Source organism: Schistocerca nitens, chromosome 10, assembly GCF_023898315.1.
Source record: "Schistocerca nitens isolate TAMUIC-IGC-003100 chromosome 10, iqSchNite1.1, whole genome shotgun sequence".
In the NCBI taxonomy this organism is placed as follows: domain Eukaryota; kingdom Metazoa; phylum Arthropoda; class Insecta; order Orthoptera; family Acrididae; genus Schistocerca; species Schistocerca nitens.
Window position 1 is genome coordinate 115,105,226 of NC_064623.1, and position 16,112 is coordinate 115,121,337.

Sequence of the window (16,112 nt, forward strand, 5' to 3'; positions counted from 1 at the left end):
GATGCTCCACAACAAATTCTACATTTTTTAATCTGAAATTGGATGAGAAAAAGATGTATTGCATTACTTATTGTGAGCCCTTCATAAGTCACTCATTCATTTATTCTGTTCCATAGATTCTTTCAAGAAGAAGAACATTCAGCAATGTGGAAACTAGTCAAGATATATGTTAACAAATGACAAGCAAAGGACAGGAACTTAATCTGTAAACTGTATTAACAGCAAACTATTACTGTGATGTTTCATACCATTCGGTTTTTAGACAGCTAAATTTAGTTAAGTAAATTAAAGCTACTGCCTCCTCAATTATACTAGATAGCTGCTGTTAACCTGCTATTGGTGGCTTAATATTACTTAATTACACTGCTACTTTTCTAAGACATTCTTATTTACAGTACATTACCACTTGCCATGTAGATACCTGAACTGATCAATCCATGAATTTAGATATTTACATAATTTGTAGAAATAGTGACTAATGAGGAATGTTTTTAATTTTCTTTTGAAGTGGTACGGATGCCCAATTCTTACTTTATGTGAGATGGGTACTAGTTGAATTTCTTTTGATGGTTCTGAACCCTAAACAATGAGGCAAACTGTAGATGAAAATTGTATTGTGAGTGTGGGTCCCAGCCCTGTTGAAAATTATTTTTATCATCAACAACAAAAGACATTAAGGAGTAAATGTATTGGGAAGTGAGTGTAATAATTCCAATATCCTTACAAATGCTTCTGCAATATCCTCACTGCTCACTTCTGCTAAACAAGCATTTTGTGTACTTTACGTGCACTGTCCCAAATGACAAGCCACACACCGTCAGGTGCCTTGCGGAGTATGGATGTAGATGTAGATAACTGCATAAGACAAGTAGCGGAAATAGGCAAAATAAGCCACTACTCTTGTCATTAAGTCAACATAATGAGAGATGCTTTTAAGGTCATAAGATGCTGAAATGAGATTCTTGATAAGTTTATGTGGTTGTGGATTTCCTTTTAACTTACCCAATCTGCAGAAATTTTACACATTTCACTTAATGCATGGCTATTGGTGTCTGTTTCTGGTGCTGAAATATTATTATTGACTCATGACCCTATAGCATGAGTGTGCATAATCAAACAGGGCATGATGCAAGTGCCTCCACGGCTGGCCTAACAATGTTGTCTCGAACCTGGACAGATGGCACAGCAAGTGCTGTGCTGTCTGCACAACAGCCCAGTACAAGCTCAGTGCACGGGGCCCTTGGTCTCATATATTTTCCTGCTTATTATATGCTCTCCTACAAGACTGTGCATTGGTGTGTTCTATAGTTATCAGACTTTGTACTATTCTGTACTTCATTCACTATGACTATGAATCTTTTCATGTGGAAGCAGAACAAAACTTGGTTGGTATTATTTTTGGTATTGTGTCTGTACAACATTACAAGATACTTGGCAACAAGTGTGGTATTCTACTTTATGTCTTTTCTTCCTAGATTTGATATACAGCCAATATGTCAGTAGAAGAAATTCTTCAGCCTCTTGTTGAACAACAATGTGCTCACACTATAGAGCTACAACACATTGCTTATTATGAAACTGCATAATATACGTCTTCATAAGATTAAGGCTTAACTGTTAGCTGCAAACCACAAGTAGGCCTGATTAGATAACTTAAGCACTGAGAGTGTTAAGACTTCTCTGGCAGAAAGTTTTAAGTGGCACCAAAAACAACCTAGTAATGACAGCTATTGAGTAAGTAAGCATAAAAGTAATAGCTTGTGAACAGTCACTGATACATTTCGCTCACCACAAGTAATCATTCAAAGTAATACAAACTATCACTGTCATGTTTTCCATACAGTATGCATCACACATTATAAAATCTTAACTTGTGCATATTGACAAGAAGTTTTTTATCTATATAGTACATTTGTTATTTCTTTTATGATTTTATTTTGTGATCCACACCCACAATGTGAGAATATCATTAGGATGTAGAGCTAGTCAGAAAAATTATATTTACTTGATTTTATTCATTACTGTCACTTTTTCTTCAATGACTGTATTACTTTTGTAAAATAAAGAACAACTGCCTTTAGTCACAATCGTGATTTTATTTCAATGTACAATGCATTTCAAGCCCTGGGGGGCTCATCTTCAGCTGCTTTGACAGTCTATATCAATTATTTTTCCAGATTTTGGTTAATTCTGTTCTGTTTCCAGTGGTGAATACAGTTTGTGCTGTGGAACGAAATGTGTATATACGTTCATAAACATTTTTAATCAAACAATGGAAAATCCATATAGGGGAGATGCTGAGTCGCAGGTAGGCACAACAAAAAAACTCACAATTAAAACTTTCGGCCATCAAGGCCTTCATCAACAATATACACACACACACACACACACACACACACACACACACACACACACACACACACACACACACACTCGCGCAAATGCAACTCACATACACAACTGCAGTCCCAGGCAACTGAAACTACACTGCGAGCAGCAGCACCAGTGCATGACGGGAGTGGCGACTGGGTGGGGGTAAGGAGGAGGCTGGGGTGGGGAGGGGGAGGGCTATTATGGTGGGGTGGTCGACAGGGAAGTGCTGCAGGCTGGAGGGATGGCATGGGAGAGGTGGGGAGAGAGGGAGGGAGTGGCAGAAAAGGAGAGAAATAAAAAGACTGGGTGTGGTGGTGGAATGATGGCCGTGTAGTGCCGGAATGGGAACAGGGAAGGGACTGGATGGCTGAGGACAGTGAGTAACGAAGGTTGAGGCCAGGAGGGTTATGGGAACATAGGATGTATTGCAGGGAAAGTTCCCACCTGTGCAGTTCAGAAAAGCTGGTGTTGGTGGGAAGGAAGCACGTGCCACAGGCTGTGAGGCAGACATTGAAATGATGGATATCATGTTTGGCAGTGTTCAGCAACAGGGTGGTCCACTTGTTTCTTGGCCACAGTTTGTCAGTGGCCATTAATGTTGACAGACAGCCTGTTGGTTGTCATGCCTACATAGAATGCAGCACAGTGGTTGCAGCTTCACAGGTAGCCCTGTCTCTGATGGGATAGGTGGTGTTAGTGACCAGACTGGAGCGGGTGGTGGTGGGAGGAGATATGGGACAGGTCTTCCATCTAAGTATATTACAGGGGTATGAGCCATGAGGTAAGGGATTGGCAGCAGGGGTTGTGTAAGGATGGACAAGTATATTGTGTAGGTTCCGTGGATGGTGGAATACCACTGTGGGAAGGGTGAGAAGGATAGTGGGCAGGACAACTCTCATTTCAGGGCACGATGAGAAGGTAATCAAAACCCTGGCGGAGAATGTAATTCAGTTGCTCCTGTCCTCAGTGGTACTCTCTCTACCTCTTATATGCTCTACCTTCTGAACTCCTTTCATCTTGTTGTGGAGCCACTGAGTCATCTGTCGAAAGACCTGCCTTGGTCTATCCCACTTCCCCCTCCTCACTTCCTGCTTCCTTCCTTACCCCTTCCCACCTCCATCAGACCAGGCAACAGCTTTTAATAACCAAAAATCAGTCTCACCACGGTCACAGCAATATGTATTTAGGTGTCTGTGTGGTTGTGTATGTGAATGTGTGTACTTCTATGCAAAGGGTGCCCTTATGGTAATGTGTGAGGAGGGTGGGGAGGGGGTTCCTAGAGCTGAAATATGGTGTATTTTTAATACATTGGAAGATGAATATTCACTTGTAAGTAGGCATAAAAAAGTACCAATTCAAACACCATTAAAAAACCTACATAACGGCAGCTTTTAAATTATTTTTCTTTAAGAAAAACATTCAAATATACTTTTTTTTTTCCTTTCCTGGGAGCTAGCAGGGGGGTGGGTGGCTGCCCCTTGCCCCTAGATATAGGAACTCTTGCTTCTACTATAGAAAGAGCACAAACTTGAAAAATACTATAAATAGTTTTCTCTTGCATGTTTCTATATGCCACACATGTCACCTGTAGGTGAGTTCTTGCCTTTCTCTTATTTTGTGCAAATTTTCAGATACTATGTTCATATCACCAGCATTTTCATCATCCAGTGCAGGCTTTCACAGCCAATGTTTCTGTTCTTGATGATTTTTGTTAGATGCATATTACATCATGGTCCATGGCATGTTTCTGTGGCCAATGTTTTGTCTCCTAATGTCCTAATGCAGGAGACATCATTAGAGGCTACAAAGACCATGGCCTAATGCCCATAAAACAAAGGTCACTGTCATCATTGACATTTGTTCTGTTCTATGGCCAAGTCTTTCATGGCAAATTCTGGGTCTTAAATTCTTTCCCCTTCCATGTCATCCTTTTCATTTTACGGTATGCAGAATATATCCTGATGTCATCTATTGGTCAGTATCTTCTCCATTCTATGAACCTTTTCCATTCATGTGGTACATTTCAAATGCATCACAATTCAAAAGTATTATAGAATATTACAAAAATTCTGTAAAGATAACAGCGAGTTATGCAAAAGTTTAAGAAACTAAAGTTAGTAAAGATACCAATACCAATCAGAAATGAACTAGTAGTGTCTTATATACCTTTATGTTTACATACTGTGCTCCTTTATGTACTGTCTTTGCTCCTTTATGTACTGTCTTGATATATATATATATATATATATATATATATATATATATATATATATATATATATATATATATATATATATATATATATATATATATATATATATTTTTCCACGTGGGAAAAATATATCTAAAAACAAATGGTTCAAATGGCTCTGAGCACTATGGGACTCAACTTCTGAGGTCATTAGTCCCCTAGAACTTAGAACTAGTTAAACCTAACTAACCTAAGGACATCACACACATCCATGCCCAAGGCAGGATTCGAACCTGCGACCGTAGCGGTCTCGCGGTTCCAAACTGCAGCGCTTTATCTAAAAACAAAGATGATGTGACTTACCAAACGAAAGCGCTGGCACGTCGATAGACACACAAACAAACACAAACATACACACAAAATTCAAGCTTTCGCAACAAACTGTTGCCTCATCAGGAAAGAGGGAAGGAGAGGGAAAGACGAAAGGATGTGGGTTTTAAGGGAGAGGGTAAGGAGTCATTCCAATCCCGGGAGCGGAAAGACTTACCTTAGGGGGAAAAAAGGACAGGTATACACTCGCACACACACACATATCCATCCACCAAGGATGTGGGTTTTAAGGGAGAGGGTAAGGAGTCATTCCAATCCCGGGAGCGGAAAGACTTACCTTAGGGGGAAAAAAGGACGGGTATACACTCGCACACACACACATATCCATCCACACATATACAGACACAAGCAGACATATTTAAAGACAAAGAGTTTGGGCAGAGATGTCAGTCAAGGCGGAAGTGCAGAGGCAAAGATGTTGTTGAATGAAGGTGAGGTATGAGTGGCAGCAACTTGAAATTAGCGGAGATTGAGGACTGGTGGGTAACAGGAAGAGAGGATATATTGAAGAGCAAGTTCCCATCTCTGGAGTTCGGATAGGTTGGTGTTGGTGGGAAGTATCCAGCGCTTTCGCTTTTTATATATATATATATATATATATATATATATATATATATATATATATATATATATATATGATGTGAGTTACCAAATGAAAGTGCTGGCAGGTCGACAGACACACAAACAAACACAAACATACACACAAAATTCCACACAAAATTCAAGCTTTCACAACAAACTGTTGCCTCATCAGGAAAGAGGGAAGGAGAGGGAAAGACGAAAGGATGTGGGTTTTAAGGGAGAGGCTAAGGAGTCATTCCAATCCCGGGAGCAGAAAGACTTACCTTAGGGGGAAAAAAGGACGGGTATACACTCGCACACACACACATATCCATCCACACATATACAGACACAAGCAGACATATTTAAAGACAAAGAGTTTGGGCAGAGATGTCAGTCAAGGCGGAAGTGCAGAGGCAAAGATGTTGTTGAATGAAGGTGAGGTATGAGTGGCAGCAACTTGAAATTAGCGGAGATTGAGGACTGGTGGGTAACAGGAAGAGAGGATATATTGAAGAGCAAGTTCCCATCTCTGGAGTTCGGATAGGTTGGTGTTGGTGGGAAGTATCCAGATAACACTGTGCCAAGATGTGCTGGCCGTGCACCAAGGCATGTTTAGCCACAGGGTGATCCTCATTACCAACAAACACTGTCTGCCTGTGTCCATTCATGCAAATGGACAGTTTGTTGCTGGTCATTCCAACATAGAATGCATCACAGTGTAGGCAGGTCAGTTGGTAAATCACGTGGGTGCTTTCACACATGGCTCTGCCTTTGATCGTGTACACCTTTCGGGTTACAGGACTGGAGTAGGTGGTGGTGGGAGGGTGCATGGGACAGGTTTTACATCGGGGGCGGTTACAAGGATAGGAGCCAGAGGGTAGGGAAGGTGGTTTGGGGATTTCATAGGGATGAACTAACAGGTTACGAAGATTAGGTGGACGGCGGAAAGACACTCTTGGTGGAGTGGGAGGATTTCATGAAGGATGGATCTCATTTCAGGGCAGGATTTGAGGAAGTCGTATCCCTGCTGGAGAGCCACATTCAGAGTCTGGTCCAACCCGCACTACACACTAGATGAGTCTCTCTGCTTTGCACAAAATATATAAATTTTTATATATGCGTCTTATATGTATATTAACATTATTTACATAATCACTTAACATTCAATTTTTGTTCTTTGTGACAGGTAGAACAAACACCTATGTGCATTTGTCTTGTTCCTGTTTAGTGTTGTTACCAGACCGGGTAGGATCATGAACAGCATCAGATGTTGAGTGATTACTGCAAAGGCCAAGGAGATGCTATATACACGTATGAGACACCATTATCAGCACCTGACAGAGTTTAAAAGAGGCCTCATTGTGAGCCTCAATCTTGGTGATGGGTCAAATTGTGCAATATCAAGTTTCGTGGGGTGTTTGGATGTAACCGTGACTTAATGTTGGACTGCATGGGAAAACACAGTGGTCGTCTAGGTTCAAGTTCACCAATTCTGGCCATCACAAGGGAGAAATGTCGTGCTGTGCACCAAGCACATTGTAACCCATTCACATGTGCACCTGCCATCCGAGAACAAGAAATGGACTCCCTACAACAGGACTGGGCAGCCTTTAGTGACCCATGGGCCTGATTCACATATTTACTTAAGTGTGCACACTGGCTCAACAAGTGACGTGATGTGACAGCAGTACTCTTAGTGCGCAAAGTCAAAACTACAGTGGCTGTGACATTAATGAAAATAATGCAACACACCGATTTGAATGGCAGCCATTTCCCAACATGCCACACCAATAAACTATTGTCTTTGAGAATATATTCATTTCCTTTTCATTGTACCTTCAGAAGTTTATATTTATTTATGCATCAAGAAGATCATTTCTTTACTTACGATGTTTAACAATATTTGTCTTAAAATCTTCCACTGCAAAATGCTCCAATGCTATTAATAAAGAAAAATTTTCATGGCATGTAAAAAAATTAAAACAACTGAAGATGGAATGCTAGACACCTTGAAATGTCATCACGGAAAAATAAATATCTATAAAAGCAACTGGCTGCAGCAAATTCATTATAAATTACCTCCAGTTTCAACAGGTGCAATGTTCTAATACATCTACAATGGACAATAATTATTTACTAATGCTAATATAAGAAAGAACAGAAAAACAAAATATGGTAATGAGATAGACAGTCCCAGTCAGCAAACACTTAAAAGTAACTTTGCAGTTTTTGGCCACACACAGATCATTATAATTTTCTTTTTTTAATTTAGTGTGTTAATATCAACAAACACAATTAGCAAACATTTTTTTAAATATTGGTACAAAAATACTTTTAATGGATGGTCACATAGGCATGAGACTAAATAAATTAAGCTATCCTTTTTCCATCTCAAAAAGTTTAAAAGTCTAAAGCACTTAAATTTAGCATGTATTGGCTGTATTACATGCATTGAAAACTAGTATAATGTGAACAATAGAATGGCGAATATCCAAAAATGCAGTGTGGCCTCAGCATCCAGAGGATATGATTACGTGTGTGTGTGTGTGTGTGTGTGTGTGTGTGTGTGTGTATTTTCTATCTCTGACAAAGGCCTTGTTGGCCGAAAGCTAACTTTCAGTTAGTCTTTTTGTTGTGCCTATCTGTGACTCGGCCTCTCTACTATATGGTGAGTAGCAACTATCCTTTTCATAATATTGTTACAGTCTATCCTGGATTTTCCATTGTTGAAAAAAAATATGTTATTGTGACATTATGAGTATCCACTCTTGTGTGAATACAGTTCCTATGATAGTATGTAACAACATTACACACAAACACACGTCATTATCAATACAACTTATTTATGAAAATCTTCCCTCAAACGTATTTTTCCCTCACATATTCACCAGATTTCCACCTACATTTATCTATAGTGAACAATATGTGGTGCTTTGCATCTTACTTACTGCAAATCTCTTAGAATTCCTGTTGAGACGTACTGATTAAAATAGTCATGCTTGATGATGTGTTCCCTGTAGGGGGGAAGACTACCAGCCGATAATCCCAAGACAATCAGCTTGTACAATGCATATCTGAAAAATACCACCAGTTGCTACATTTATGAGAAATGTTAAGAAAACTATAATATAGGTAAAATAATGACAGCCATTTGCCATGCTGAGCAATGGATAGACATATACAAAACATTTTGATTATTGTGTAGCTTAGTTATCAAACTTTTTCTTTTTATTAGAGTTCTGGTGAAATTGGACATGAAATATTTTCTGCATTAAGAGAATAAGTAATGTAAGTACAATTATGAAGTCACTGTAGTAAAAATCACACTTTTTCTTGAACAAAATTGATCATAATACTATATGGTAAGCTATATTGCAAACTGAATGTAATCAAAATTATTTTATTTCTGTAAAAACAATGATATTGGCACCAACAAAGACAAATATAAAGTTTTTCATAATATATTGTACAAATATAAAAGTACTTGTGTTTAAATAGATTGTACTAACAAGGTACTTGATGTTTAATGAAAGTTGTGTTAAGAAGTTAATTATAACATGAGTCATTCAGTGACTCACAATATCATCTTTGGGCACTCACCATATGGCTTTTTGTTGATAAGTAGTATGTTTAGAGATGTGCGTGTGATTGACTTGAGCTACTGTTGACAAGATAATTTGTTACAATCTGAAATGTATTAATGATGGAAATTGTAAGGTATGTCAATTGAGGAATTGTAGAAGCAGAAATGAAACTCTTCATTTAATCAAATATGTGAAGAGACAAGAACTTGGAAATCCACTTGCAGCAGTAATCATCAACCTACTCAACTAGGCAGAGTTTTACAAAAATGAGTGATAAAAAACTTATGAGCACAAAAGATATGTAAAAACTGAAAACATTACTTATCTTAATGAGAATATCATAAATATTTCTAACTAGTCCACTTCTTTCTTTTTGCGATTTAAGATAATAACCAGCAATATACCTCATGAAGAGTCAATATGAGGTTTGGTGAATGAATCAATACAGTATGTTAACTAGAGATTGTTCAGAACAACACACACACTGTCTCATGTGCACACATGCATGTGTGCACAATGTCATTTTGAGGGTTACAGATGAGGACCGTATATTTGGATTAGACATGTATAGAAAATTGGTTCATTCATCCAATGATAGTGTTTTGCACATCTCATCAAGAAGGAGAGCCTTCACTGAGACATCAAGATGTACATTTAACAAAAGACAAAAAATCCTATACTGTATTAATCACAAACAATCACCATGTGGTGATAAAAATGATATTGAATGACTTCGCAAATATACCAAAACTAACGTTGTAATGAAATAAATATTATCGCAGAAAAATAACAGACTCAGTAATCAATTAATATGATCTGCAAATGTAACTGCAATCTATGTTCTTTTGCAAAAAATAAAAAAAATAAAAAAGATCTCTCTCTCTTCCCTTTTGTTTCTGTGTAGTGTAAGAAGCCATTTTGTGATGAGGAATGAAAATGTGTAAGTTTCATGTAATATTTAGCCTAAATATAATCAATTGTTACTTACACGTGTCGCTAATGTTTTTCTGTAACAGCTCCTATATTCATGAAGTGATAAATTTAAATACTTTATGCAAATTTTATAGGGGAACATTGGTGCAGAGGTCAGCGCCATTGTTCTAAATGATAACGGTGCAGAGTTGTAATAAATATCTTAGTATTCGCTAATTTTGACAAGTAAAAATAAATGTAAACGTAGGAGAATTCTCTTGATTGAAACAGTAAAGGTGGTGAGTTTTTCCAGTACTGAATCATATTTGAGTAAAGTGAGTTTAGTAAATTTTTTCGATCCCTGCTTAACGAAATTGCAAGAATCTCCTTAGCATTGCATTTTCATAAAAGTAAAAAATAATTTACAAAAATCAACTTTAATTTAGTGATATACAGTTATATATCTGGAATTTTGTGTGTTGGTGGTGTCTTTAATATAAAAAACATAATGTCGGGCAAACTAACTGTGAGAAGTACCACAACTGAGTCACTGACGTAATTAATTTTCCAGTAGTGAAACAGGCAGAATAACACTAATTCCAACTTTTCATAACATATAAATACCAATACATAAAGAACCACCACAACCATACTGCTTAATCCTGTTCACACTTATGCCATCTAAATTTAATCCAGTATATTGGTAATAAAGCAGCTAATTTGAAGAAAAGCAGTTTTAATTTACAGCTGCTGTTTATCTGTTATTACTGGATTAATATTTACTTAATTACACTGACCATTTTCAATGAAAATATTTTTTTACATCTGTGAATACAAGGGCTGTTTATAATATACAACTACTTGTCACAAAGCTTTAAAACAAGACTTTGCTACTTGTCATGTATCTAATGAGAAATATTTTAATTGTATTTTGAATTGGCAGGGATTCCCAATTTCTTTCTTTATATGAGGTGAAGACTTGTTGAGTATCTTACCAGCAAGTTACATTTTGAACCCTAGGCAAGGAGGCAAAGCCCACATGAAAATTATTTTTGTCTTGTGCTGTGGCTGTGTAAATCACTGTTCAGTTGACACTGATATTTGTTAGCAGAAATAAATGTATTGGGAAGTGAGTGTACAAATTCCAAGATCCTCAAAACACTTCTGCATGTTGTGTGACTATTTTGCATAATATTCTGACTGCTCACTTCTACTGAATAAACATGTTATGTACTGTTAGTATTCCATATTTCTGGAAGGCTTTTGACACTGTACCACACAAGCAGCTCATAGCAAAAATTAGGTGCTTATAGAATATCATCTCAGTTATGTGACTGGATTCATGATTTTTTTGTCAGAGAGGTTACAGTTCGTAGTAATTGACGGAAAGTCATCAAGTAAAACAGAAGTGATTTCTGGCTTTCCCCAGGGTAGTGTTATAGGTCCTTTGTTGTTCCTTATCTATATAAACGATTTGGGAGACAATCTGAGCAGCCATCTTCGATTGTTTGCAGATGACACTGTCACTTATCGACTAATAAAGCCGTAAGAAGATCAAAACAAATTGCAAAACAATTTAGAAAAGATATATGAATGGTGCGAAAAGTGGCAGTTGACCCTAAATAATGAAAAGTGTGAGGTAATCCACATGAGTGCTAAAAAGAACTCGTTAAACTTCAGTTACACAATAAATCAGTCTAATCTAAAAGCCGTAAATTCAACTAAATACCTAGGTATTACAGTTACAGACAACTTAAATTGGAAGAAACACATAGAAAATATCGTGGGGAAGGCTAACCAATGACTATGTTTTATTGGCAGGACACTTAGAAAATGTAAGAGACCTACTAAGGAGACTGTCTACACTATGCTAGTCCATCCTCTTTTAGAATACTGCTGTGCGGTGTGGGATCCTTACCATATAGGACTGACGGAGTACATCGAAAAAGTTCAAACAAAGGCAGCACATTTTGTATTATTGTGAAATATGGGAGAGAGTGTCACAGAAATGATACAGGATTTGGGCTGGACATCATTAAAAGAAAGGCGTTTTTCGTTGTAATGGAATCTTCTCATAAAATTCCAATCACCAACTTTCTCCTCCAAATGCAAAAAATATTTTGTTGACACTGACCTACATGTTGTTGTTGTTGTGGTCTTTGACGCAGCTCTCCATGATACTCTATCCTGTGCAAGCTTCTTCATCTCCCAGTACGTACTGCAGCCTACATCCTTCTGAATCTGCTTAGGGTATTCATCTCTTGGTCTCCCTCCACGATTTTTACCCTCCACGCTGCCCTCCAGTACTAAATTGATGATCCCTCGATGCCTCAGAACATGTCCTACCAACTGATCTCTTCTTCTAGTCACGTTGTGCCACAAACTCCTCTTCTCCCCAATTCTATTCAATATCTCCTCATTACTTACATGATCTACCCATCTAATCTTCAGCATTCTTCTGTAGCACCACATTTCGAAAGCTTCTATTCTCTTCTTGTCCAAACTATTTATTGTCGATGTTTCACTTCCATACATGGCTACACTCCATACAAATACTTTCAGAAACGACTTCCTGACACTTAAATCTATACTCGATGTTCACAAATTTCTCTTCTTCAGAAACGCTTTCCTTGGCATTGCCAGTCTACATTTTATATCCTCTCTACTTCGAGCATCATCAGTTATTTCGCACCCCAAATAGCAAAACTCCTTTACTAATTTAAGTGTCTCATTTCCTAATCTAATTCCCTCAGCATCACACAACTTAATTCGACTACATTCCATTATCATCATTTTGCTTTTGTTGATGTTCATCTTATACCCTCCTTTCAAGGCACTGTCCATTCCGTTCAACTGCTCTTCCAAGTCCTTTGCTGTCTCTGACAGAATTACAATGTCATCGGCGAACCTCGATGTTTTTATTACTTCTCCATGGATTTTAATACCTACTCCGAACTTTACTTTTGTTTCCTTTACTGCTTGCTCAATATACAGATTGAATAGCATCGGGGAGACGCTACAACCCTGTCTCACTCCCTTCCCAACCACTGCTTCCCTTTGATGTCCCTCGACTCTTATAACTGACATTTGCTTTCTGTATAAATTGTAAATAGCCTTTCACTCCCTGTATTTTACCCCTGCCACTTTCAGAATTCAAAAGAGAGTATTCCAGTCAACATTGTCAAAAGCTTTCTCTAAGTCTACAAATGCTAGAAATGTAGGTTTGCCTTTCCTTAATCTTTCTTCAAAGATAAGTCGTAGGGTCAGTATTGCCTCACGTATTCCAACATTTCTATGGAATCCAAACTTATCTTCCCCAAGGTCAGCTTCTACCAGTTTCTCCATTCATCTCTAAAGAATTCGCGTTAGTTTTTGCAGCTGTGACTTATTAAACTGATAGTTCGGTAATTTTCACATCTGTCAACACCTGCTTTCTTTGTGATTGGAATTATTATATTCTTCTTGAAGTCTGAGCGAATTTCGCCTGTCCCATACATCTTGCTCACCAGATGGTAGTTTTGTCAGGACTGACTCTCACAAGGCTGCCAGTAGTTCTAATGGACTATTGTCTACTCCTGGGGCCTTGTTTCGAGTTAGGTCTTTCAGTGTTCTGTCAAACTCTTCACGCAGTATCATATCTCCCATTTCATCTTCATCTATCTCCTCTTCCATTTCCATAATATTGTCCTCAAGTACATCGCCCCTGTATAGATGCTCTATATACTCCTTCCACCTTTCTGCTTTCCCTTCTTTGCTTAGAACTGGGTTTCCATCTGAGCTCTTGATATTCATGCAAGTGGTTCTCTTTTTTCCAAAGGTCTCTTTAATTTTCCTGTAGGCAGTATCTATCTTACCCCTAGTGAGACAAGCCTCTACATCCTTACATTTGTCCTCTAGCCATTCCTGCTTAGCCATTTTGCACTTCCTGTCGATCGGTAAGCGGATCTAAATCCCCTATTCAGTCACTCGTTGACCACGATGGCACCGAAACAGAGGACGACCGAAGAAAGGCAGAAATACTGAATTCAGTGTTCCGAAACTGTTTCACTGCGGAAAATCGTAACACGGTCCCTGACTTCAGCCGTCGCACGGACGCCAAAATGGAAAATATTGAAATAAACGATATCGGAATTGAAAAACAACTGCTATCACTTAGTAGCGGAAAAGCATCCGGACCAGACGAGATACCCGTAAGATTCTACAGTGATTATGCTAAAGAACTTGCCCCCTTTCTATCAGCAATTTATCGTAGATCTCTGGAAGAACGTAAAGTACCTAGCGACTGGAAGAAAGCGCAGGTCGTTCCCATTTTCAAGAAGGGTCATAAATCAGATGCGAATAATTATAGGCCTATTTCGCTTACGTCAATCTGTTGTAGAATAATGGAACATGTTTTATGTTCTCGTATTATGACGTTCTTAGATAATACAAATCTCCTTCATCATAACCAACATGGATTCCGCAAACAGAGATCATGTGAAACTCAGCTCGCCCTATTTGTCCAAGAAATTCACAGTGCCGTAGACACTGGCGAGCAGATTGATGCCGTATTCCTGGACTTCAGGAAGGCATTTGATACGGTTCCGCACTTACGTTTAGTGAAAAAAATACGAGCTTACGGAATATCGGACCAGGTTTGTGATTGGATTCAGGATTTCCTAGAAGAAAGAACACAACATGTCATTCTTAACGGTTCAAAATCTGCAGATGTAGAGGTAATTTCGGGAGTACCGCAAGGAAGCGTGATAGGACCTTTATTGTTTACAATATACATAAATGACTTAGTTGACAACATCGGTAGCTCCGTGAGGCTATTTGCAGATGACACGGTTGTCTACAAGAAAGTAGCAACATCAGAAGACTCGTACGTACTCCAGGAAGACCTGCAGAGGATTAATGAATGGTGCGACAGCTGGCAGCTTTCCCTAAACGTAGATAAATGTAATATAATGCGCATACATAGGGGCAGAAATCCATTCCAGTACGATTATGCCATAGGTGGTAAATCATTGGAAGCGGTAACGACCGTAAAATACTTAGGAGTTACTATCCGGAGCGATCTGAAGTGGAATGATCACATAAAACAAATAGTGGGAAAAGCAGGCGCCAGGTTGAGATTCATAGGAAGAATTCTAAGAAAATGTGACTCATCGACGAAAGAAGTAGCTTACAAAACGCTTGTTCGTCCGATTCTTGAGTATTGCTCATCAGTATGGGACCCTTACCAGGTTGGATTAATAGAAGAGATAGACATGATCCAGCGAAAAGCAGCGCGATTCGTCATGGGGACATTTAGTCAGCGCGAGAGCGTTACGGAGATGCTGAACAAGCTCCAGTGGCGGACACTTCAAGAAAGGCGTTACGCAATACGGAGAGGTTTATTATCGAAATTACGAGAGAGCACATTCCGGGAAGAGATGGGCAACATATTACTACCGCCCACATATATCTCGCGTAATGATCACAACGAAAAGATCCGAGAAATTAGAGCAAATACGGAGACTTACAAGCAGTCGTTCTTCCCACGCACAATTCGTGAATGGAACAGGGAAGGGGGGATCAGATAGTGGTACAATAAGTACCCTCCGCCACACACCGTAAGGTGGCTCGCGGAGTATAGATGTAGATGTAGATGTAGATCTCATTTTTGAGACGTTTGTATTCCTTTTTGCCTGCTTCACTTGTTGCATTTTTGTATTTTCTCCTTTCATTAATTAAATTCAGTATCTCTTCTGTTACCCAAAGATTTCTACTAGCCCTCGTCTTTTTACCTACTTGGTCCTCTGCTGCCTTCACTACTTCATCCCTCAAAGCTACCCATTCTTCTTCTACTGTATTTCTTTCCCCCATTCCTGTCAATTGTTCCCTTATGCTCTCCCTGAAACTCTGTACAACCTCTGGTTCTTTCAGTTTATCCAGGTCCCATCTCCTTAAATTCCCACCTTTTTGCAGTTTCTTTAGTTTTAATCGACAGTTCAAAACCAATAGATTGTGGTCAGAGTCCACATCTGCCCCTGGAAATGTCTTACAATTTAAAATCTGGTTCCTGAATCTCAGTTTTACCATTATATAATCTATCTGAAACCTTCTAGTATCTC

General features: G+C 38.6%; 1 protein-coding gene across 1 annotated transcript in view; it reads right to left on the reverse strand.

Annotated features, from left to right (window-relative positions):
- LOC126210434 (uncharacterized) overlaps window positions 1-16,112 on the reverse strand; it is a 196,928-nt gene that overhangs the window by 30,154 nt on the left and 150,662 nt on the right. The window contains exon 14 of the mRNA XM_049939667.1: window positions 8,467-8,592. Coding sequence (XP_049795624.1) covers window positions 8,467-8,592 — 126 coding nt within the window. The remainder of the gene's footprint in view (window positions 1-8,466; window positions 8,593-16,112) is intronic.